Below are 8,843 nucleotides of genomic sequence, written 5' to 3'. Positions count from 1 at the left end.
TTCCCTTTCTTTCACAGGGCATCTGATCAAATAAATCTGGTGCTATTAATGAACAAGACATGGTATTTTGAAGTGCTTTAATAGAAGAAGGGATACAGCCAACTGTGAATATGAGATTGGCAAGTAGCTTTAGAGCAATCGAAGTAGAGTCATGTTTTTAAATAAGAAAAGAAAAGAAATACAGTTCACTCAAGCTTAGGGTGTTCCTGCTAATAAGTGACAGACATCGAAATAGAAATTGGGCGAACCAGAGAGAACTTAAGAGTGATGAAATGAACTAAAGTCACTGACTTTCTCAGCGTTTGAGGATCGGCGTGTAACAGGGTTTATGATGAATGTCCATCGAGAAGCCTCTCTTAAGATAAGTGCCATCAGCGTCCAAATTGCCATGACCACTTCCACTAATGCATTGATTTTTGCAGAGGGTACTAGGTGATCCTGAAAATCCTTGTTCTTGCAGACTTTGTGAGAATGCTTATAATGCAAGAAAGGGTCTCAAATCTATTCGAGGCAGTCTATTAAAATGAAAACCCTTTTCACAGATTACTGAGCATGAAACGGAGAAACACACCGAATGATTACCGGTAGCTTCATTTCGACAATTGGGAAATATTCTATCTACAAACTTTTCTGATTAGGAAGGACTTACTGTCTGACTAAAAGTTCTTCTGTCATGGCAAAAACTGTTTCGTATGGTTATTGTATTTTAGATGTTCATGTCCTATGTTGCGTTAAATCTGTATTAGTTTTTTGGGGGGGATTTTGTCAATTTTATGTGCACTTTTTGACAGACCTGTGTAATACTGGATGAAATAATATATTTTAATTATTTGTGGATACGTCGTTGTTTTACTGCTTGTATGTAGACACTAAGTGACTCTGGGGAAGTACTTTAGTTATAAATACCGTGTTTAACTTTGTCGGAGTTTCATTGAATAAAAAATGCAACTAATTAGAAAGAAACAAAATCAAACAAGACAGCGATGAATGAAAAAAGCTTTAAAAAGACAATAAATTAAGACAAAATTGAGCAACAAACAAGAAACGTTGGAGTATTAAACTACATTACCCCCAAAAAAACTAACCCAAAAAGCGAGTACACTTTACTACGGCAAGCGGGAGGAAGACAAAGGACCTTCGCGTTTCGTTTTTGAGTCCGGTTGGTGCTTAGGCGTCACTAAAGCAAGTCGAAAAAGTTCCGCCAGAGTTTTAGTTTCTCTTTAGTAAAACCTATTACTGTTTTACCGTCTTGAAACTTTAGTGAAAGTCATTCATACGGTCCACTCAGGCGGAACAGTTAACCGTGAAGTAAACGTATCCGCAAAGCTAAAAACAACTGTGGCTAACTGAACAGCTAGCTTCACTTTCTCATTTATTTAAGCTGCGTGTTGATTTCCTAACATCAAACAATGCAAAACCATGGTAGTCTTAAGAGAAGGGATGTGTCCTGGACTGGATGCGGACTTATTGCGTGACCTGCGAGCTGCCGACATTAAAACAGGTGAGTGTTTTAAGGATGCTTAGTTTTAATAAGCAAAAACAAACGTGGCTTCTTGTCAGCAGTGTAAAGTAACTAAGTAGAGTTACTGAAGTACTTTTACTCCACTACATGTATTTAATCCCTTTAGTTGCTAGGCAGATTAGGATTGATGATGGTAAATATAATCTCCCTTAAATCAGACTTTAGTTCACCTGCAGTAAATCCAGCAGCTACCCTGCAGTATACAAAGCCATTCAAACTAGCTGCACCTTTACCAGCTCTGAGAACACTTTAATGATCAATCATTATAAAACATATCAGAGATATTATTCTGAAATGGACCAATCAGACAATGACTACTTTTACTGTCGCTACTTTAAGTACATTTAGAGGAGAGTACTTTCTACTTTCACTGGAGGAACATTTAGAATACTTTTACTGAGACAGAGTATTCCTACACTCTGGTACTTCTACTTTACTCAAGTACAAGACCTGAGTACTTCTACTTTACTCAAGTACAAGATCTGAGTACTTCTACTTTTACTCAAGAACAAGATCTGAGTACTTCTACTTTACTCGAGTACAAGATCTGAGTACTTCTACTTTACTCAAGTACAAGACCTGAGTACTTCTACTTTACTCAAGTACAAGACCTAAGTACTTCTACTTTTACTCAAGTACAAGATCTGAGTACTACTACTTATACTCAAGTACAAGATCTGAGTACTTCTACTTATACTCAAGTACAAGATCTGAGTACTTCTACTTTTACTCAAGTACAAGGTCTGAGTACTTCTACTTTTACTCAAGAACAAGATCTGAGTACTTCTACTTTACTCGAGTACAAGATCTGAGTACTTCTACTTTACTCAAGTACAAGACCTGAGTACTTCTACTTTACTCAAGTACAAGACCTAAGTACTTCTACTTTACTCAAGTACAAGATCTGAGTACTTCTACTTTTACTCAAGAACAAGATCTGAGTACTTCTACTTTACTCGAGTACAAGATCTGAGTACTTCTACTTTACTCAAGTACAAGACCTGAGTACTTCTACTTTACTCAAGTACAAGACCTAAGTACTTCTACTTTACTCAAGTACAAGATCTGAATACTTCTACTTTACTCAAGTACAAGACCTGAGTACTTCTACTTTTACTCAAGTACAAGACCTGAGTACTTCTACTTTACTCAAGTACAAGATCTGAGTACTTCTACTTATACTCAAGTACAAGATCTGAGTACTTCTACTTTTACTCAAGTACAAGGTCTGAGTACTTCTACTTTTACTCAAGAACAAGATCTGAGTACTTCTACTTTACTCGAGTACAAGATCTGAGTACTTCTACTTTACTCAAGTACAAGACCTGAGTACTTCTACTTTACTCAAGTACAAGACCTAAGTACTTCTACTTTACTCAAGTACAAGATCTGAGTACTTCTACTTTTACTCAAGAACAAGATCTGAGTACTTCTACTTTACTCGAGTACAAGATCTGAGTACTTCTACTTTACTCAAGTACAAGACCTGAGTACTTCTACTTTACTCAAGTACAAGACCTAAGTACTTCTACTTTACTCAAGTACAAGATCTGAATACTTCTACTTTACTCAAGTACAAGACCTGAGTACTTCTACTTTTACTCAAGTACAAGACCTGAGTACTTCTACTTTTACTCAAGTACAAGATCTGAGTACTTCTACTTTACTCAAGTACAAGATCTGAGTACTTCTACTTTACTCAAGTACAAGATCTGAGTACTTCTACTTTTACTGGAGGAACATTTTGAATGCAGGACTCTGCTTCTTGTGTCCACAGTGGAGGATGTGGTCTCTTCTGACATCGAGGAGCTTGCTCAGAGATGCTCTGTGTCCTATAAGGTATTTATACATGCATAAAGTTAAGCTAAGTACAAATATCATGCACTGCACTTAAGTATTTCATTTTATACTTCTTTATACTTCTACTGTTCTACATTTTGTACTTTTCACTCCAATGGATTTATTTTACTGATGAATTACAATATAAATTCAAATGTAGACACGCAATACTTTGGATAAGCCTTTTAAATATGATGAGTTTGTATAGCTTTAATCATCCAACATTATATTTAAGTATTTAAAACCATGATTGGATTTTCAGAAAACATAATTGTCAACATTTAACAGTTCCAGTTTCTGAAATGTGAATATTTGCTGCTTTGCTTTAAAACATTTAAGTAGTTTTGAGTATTTGTTGCAATTAGTACCTTGACTCCTAATATGTTCAGTCCATATTCCTTATTGACCTAAGTACCATTCTATATGCAGTACTTTTACTTGAAATTAAGTATTTTTACTCAAGTAAAGACTATATATACTTTTCCACCGCTGCTCATTCACTTTCAATTAGTGAAAGCAATGCAATACACGTTGCATGTGATGAAGTGGAAGAAGTTCTCTGATCCTTTAACTTAGTAAAAGTAGAAATACTATGATCTTAAAAAACTCCTTACCAAGTAAAAGTCCTGAATTTAAAACCTAATTTAAGTCAAATGAATGAGGTATCATCAGCCAAATATAATTCAAGTATCAAAAGTACTCAGGATCCTATTATTAATGAGGTTTATTGCCAACCAATGCAGGTCAAAGTGAAGACAATGTAATACTTCTCTAAATACCGGGTATGTTAGTGGTACAGTACTGCGTCATATTCTGTCTTTTTATTTTGGCTGATTAGATTACTAGATTATATTGGATGAAATGTGTTCAACCCAAACTGGGAAATAGTTTTGTCACGGCAGCAGAAAGTGAACAGGTTTTAAACACGAGTTAAACATATAATAAAAATACAAATACAATAAAATAAAAGCAAAGTGTAAACAGTAAATATATCAACAGTAAGAAAGTATACAAATAATGGAGTTAAAAGTATGATTGTTGAGCCATGTCTTATTACGTCCAGTTTATAATTGAAGTTATTAACATGATTTCTGTATAAAGAGTCAAGTCATAGCTTTGTTTTGCTTTCTTGAAAATAAAATGAAATGAAAACAAAAGCCCACCCACACTCCAAACTTTATTTAGTCCCTGACCAATATCACCTTCATCTTTCACCCACACGCAGCACGAGTTTCTCCTTGCGTAACTGATTTATATTAGGTTATAACAGTAAGCAGATCTCCGTACTGCGGGAAAATTTCATCTTGTCAACGAGCCAGGCCAATTAGTTCCTGCGTATTTAATTGTATTTTTCCAGTTGCAGTAATTACATCCAGACTACCGTATTTTGCCTCCAGATGAAACACGAGTTGCATTGCAAAGTGTTTTAAATAAAGCTGTGACTATAGAGTAAGTGTTAGGCATTATTAAAGGGTCTATTCATCAGGAAAGCCAAACTTCAGATCTCCTAACCGGATCTACAAAGTGCTGCATTATCAGGTTGAACCCAACGAGAGGCCAGCTTTAAGTTTGAAATCATTTCGATATCATAAAATAATTTCCTCCTAACTCAGTCCTGACCTAATGGGCAGATAGCATGGGAAACACATTCTGGTTTAGATCATAAATAAGGCTTTCCACCAAACTCTTTCAGAGATATAAGAGCGCAAATATAGAGGAACGTGACCCACGAGGTCCTTCTAGATTAAAGGGAATAATTGTGTGGGTGGTGAGGGCGGGGAAGTCAACCCAAAACCTCTTGGTAGAAAGATGAATGAGAGCTTTCCAGTTTGTGAAGCATCCACCGTGGTCAGATGTGTAGATGTAAATAGAAATATCTTAAGAATTATGGCATTCGAACACGTCGGGGGAACTTATTTTAAAACTTAAAATAGTAATTACTGCATAAAGTTGCTTTTTGTAATGTGAAATTGCACAGAAAGGCCTGAACTGGTGCATTAATACTTTATTTTGGAGTATCCAGGCAGTTTTTTAGCCCTTGTTTTATGATATTTCTAGAAGGATGTCTTGGCTTTTTCTTGCTTTGTCCCCTCAGTTTCTGACCATGCATCTTATTTAACTACGTGTTTTTTAATATCCCTGTCTTCTGAAAAGGGTCCTGCAGTTTATGGATATTATACAAGCCTAGATGTGGTATTAGATTTAGAATATAATGATATCGAAGTGTTATCTTTTCTGGATTTAAAGGCTGAATTACAGTAAAGTCATGTAAGTTTCTGAATTTAGAACAAGACTTGTTGCTTTTCCTACTGTTTTCCTTTACCCACTTTGTCAGTAAATCCACTATACTGATTATTATTCATCAAGAAAAACTCAGTGTAAATATGTTGGGAATGCACCAATAATCAACCCTGCAATATCGTCACGCATTTCAACGTTTTTGGCCAAAAATAGTTAATTTTTTCAGATTTTTCTGCAGGGAGATTGTTGTGATCCGTACTAAAGAGCCTCAATTACATTTTCTGTAAATATTCTGATTAACGCTCAACAGAAATGAAGGCCCCTTGATTTCCCCCCTCTTCTTCACTAACAAAATTCATGATAAACAGGTGGAGGAGATTTTAATCGAGCCTTTCTGTACAAAGTGACAGACCGGGCACCTTGAATTGAGGTAGAAGTGTCTAAAGATATAATAAGAATAGAATGAGAATAAGAGGGAGCTTTTTTTCCTGCATGACATCATTACATGTTTCTGAATATACGTCCATGCCTGCAGCAGGTTTAGCTTCATGCTGGAGGCTGAGCTGCCCAGCTTGTTCCGCCTGCAGGCTTCCCCTGAGCTGATACCCAGCATCCCACCGGAACTCCAACCTCCTACTGTTGATTCTGAACCCTTGCTGTGCACACAGACACACACACACCCATCACAAACACTAAGAGGTCAACGCTAGGTCAGCTGCACGAAGCGTTCATTTAACCAAAGCATCCTGCTGCAGCCACGAGAACCCAAATTAGAGCGCCAACATTCCCACTAATTGAGACCCAACAGATTTGGCTCATTTTCCATAAATACATTTGCGGTGTCGGTCATAAAGTCTGGGAGGAAATCCTGTCGCCCAGAAGAAGAGACTAATCACAATGTAAGCCTGCTAAACAGCTTTAAGTGCTCTTTCTACACAAAGCAGGACTGAAAATGAGGTTTTCCTCCTCCCTGTGGATCTGTTTTCATAAAAAGCATCACTAGTACCCAGACTCGGTTTCACGCACTAGAGTGATGTATGATCCAATGGGATGTGCTGCAGTGTGGGAGGTAAACCTCACAGAAGCTTCTCTAGAAGATCACATATTTATTTACTCAAATACAAATACTGATAGGCCTGTTTTCCTTTTATAGTAGAGAGCATCAAATTAGCATCATGGCAGGGAAAGCAACAGGTATAACAAATCACTGGTACTAAAACACAAATGAAATCAACAATCAAACACATATTTAGCAACAAATCCCAAGTGTTAAAACATCAGTTAAATAACCAATCAAACATACAATAAGCACGAAATTACAACTACTTAAATATCAACACAATCAACATTAATTTGTGAAATAAAATACATAAAACAACAACAACAAATCATGAGTTCTGTATTAATAAACAAAGCATGCCATAAACAACAAGTCTTAAATACTCTCAAAATAAAACTATAAGCAACAAAGTACTAGTACATCAAAAATCCACATTTAGAAATAAGGAAACAAATCATGAGTCATAAACATCAGTTAATTCCACAGTCAGACCTGGAATAAGGAATGAAGCACGAGTACTACGACATCAATCAAATCAACAAAGAAACAAACAACGATCAACAAAAGAAGCAGTATGAAACATCAATGAGATCAACAGTAGCACGAGCAAGTTGTATAACACAAGTCGCTGGTGCTACGGTGAGAAAGCAAGTGTAAAACAAAGTGTGTATGAAGAGCCGCAGCAGTGCTATACCACCATCACAGTCAGTCGTGGAGGCAAAGGGTCAGTTTGAACCCCGCTCTGCACGATGCGAGTGGGCTGGCTGGTTTGGACGGCTGCCTGTGTTTAGTTTCATTGAATTCCTTTATCTATGCGCCCTGGAGTGCAGGATGAATCCTCAACATTACCGTTCCACAGGAGGAGAGGGTTTTTTTTATCCATGTACTTTAAATAATGAAGACAGGGACAGAATTAGAAGTTGGGAAATGTATTTTTTATTGCGCTTGATCCTTGAGATGCATGTGGAAAAACTCCAGCTTCAAAGGCTCTCAGCATCGGCCGTGTGAGCTGATTGATTGGTCAGTGAGGATCCAATTACATAATGAGGACTACTGTTCTCCCGTGGTATCACCGGCTGGAATCGAAGGTGTTTTTCTCAACCTTAATAAATAAAAAGGAAGAAAGTGTGTGATTTAATGGGAGACTGTTTATTCATTAGCTGGAGTGCAGTTCCAAGTAGCGACAGAGAGGTGAAGCATCGTTGAAGAAATGAGGTTTTCCCACCAATTGTATGAAAAGATGAATTTCTCGGGGACTCCTTAGCGACGGAGAAATATCAATTCTGTCTGCTTTAGGGACATTTCCTTTGTGGTTTTGTTGTCCTAATCGGAGGTCGGCTGTGCTTCAGATCAATGGTAATGATCCATGTGCAGCACTATCTTGACTCCACTATAATTAACGACATGATGGCTTATTGTTTACGTGTCTGTTCCTGCAGTCTGTGGGTGTTAATAGTGGAATAGAGTGTGTCTCGACCGAAATGTGATTACTTTAATTGGATAAGCAATTTGACAGTTAATATGCTTGTGTCGAGTGATGAGTAAACTCGTTCGCCAATTAAAAATGTCTTGATGGCAAGCAATATGCATGGTTGGGAGATATTACATTTGAATATACGGATAGGGGAGAAAGCCTTCGTGAGGCTGTGGGCGGTCAACTTCCAAATAGCAAAACTTCCAACTAATCTAAATGTTTCTTCCAATGGTTTTCAAAGTGCCCACCGGAATGAAATCCCTTTTAGATTATCAGACACACTTCAGGACCTGCTTTCTCTGGTTTTATTTTGAGGTGTAATTGAGAATGTTTTGGTTTTGGTGGCTGGGACTTTTGTTGACTCCCTCTTGGGTTCTGGAAACTTGTGATGGACACGATGCCTATTTTTTTATTAGTGTCATGGTTCAACATAACATTGATGTTAACAAGTGAACACAAAACACATATTACCGGGTTTTGTCTAAACCGGCGCGCGCCCTCAAACCAAAATGCAGATTTGCTGCCAGAAAACAATATCTCTGTTGGTCAGAAGGGGTTTCATGAGTCCAGAAGTATGGAGATGGGGTCAGATGTCTGGTCAGACGGCAGAGACAGCTTACAGAGAATAAATATGGGATGGATGTCCGGTGGGTCTGCCGGGGGACGAGTGGCAGGCAGCAGGCTGACACTGAGACTGAGATTTCTGA

The 8,843-nt window shown here is 37.5% G+C and overlaps 1 protein-coding gene across 2 annotated transcripts in view; it reads left to right on the top strand.

Annotated features, from left to right (window-relative positions):
- Positions 1-1,143: 1,143 nt before the first annotated feature.
- The window catches only part of rad51d (RAD51 paralog D), a 23,301-nt gene continuing 15,601 nt past the window's right edge, over positions 1,144-8,843 (top strand). Inside the window, exons 1-2 of one of the 2 annotated variants that reach the window (XM_063895788.1) lie at positions 1,144-1,501; positions 3,300-3,361. In XM_063895788.1, coding sequence (XP_063751858.1) covers positions 1,420-1,501; positions 3,300-3,361 — 144 coding nt within the window. In that variant the 5' untranslated portion in view covers positions 1,144-1,419. The remainder of the gene's footprint in view (positions 1,502-3,299; positions 3,362-8,843) is intronic. The other variant, XM_063895789.1, reaches the window with a different exon arrangement.

The sequence above is a fragment of the Eleginops maclovinus genome, chromosome 11 (genome assembly GCF_036324505.1).
Source record: "Eleginops maclovinus isolate JMC-PN-2008 ecotype Puerto Natales chromosome 11, JC_Emac_rtc_rv5, whole genome shotgun sequence".
In the NCBI taxonomy this organism is placed as follows: Eukaryota; Metazoa; Chordata; class Actinopteri; order Perciformes; family Eleginopidae; genus Eleginops; species Eleginops maclovinus.
The sequence above is the reverse complement of the archived record's forward strand: the minus strand, read 5'-3'. Positions and strand labels throughout refer to the sequence as shown.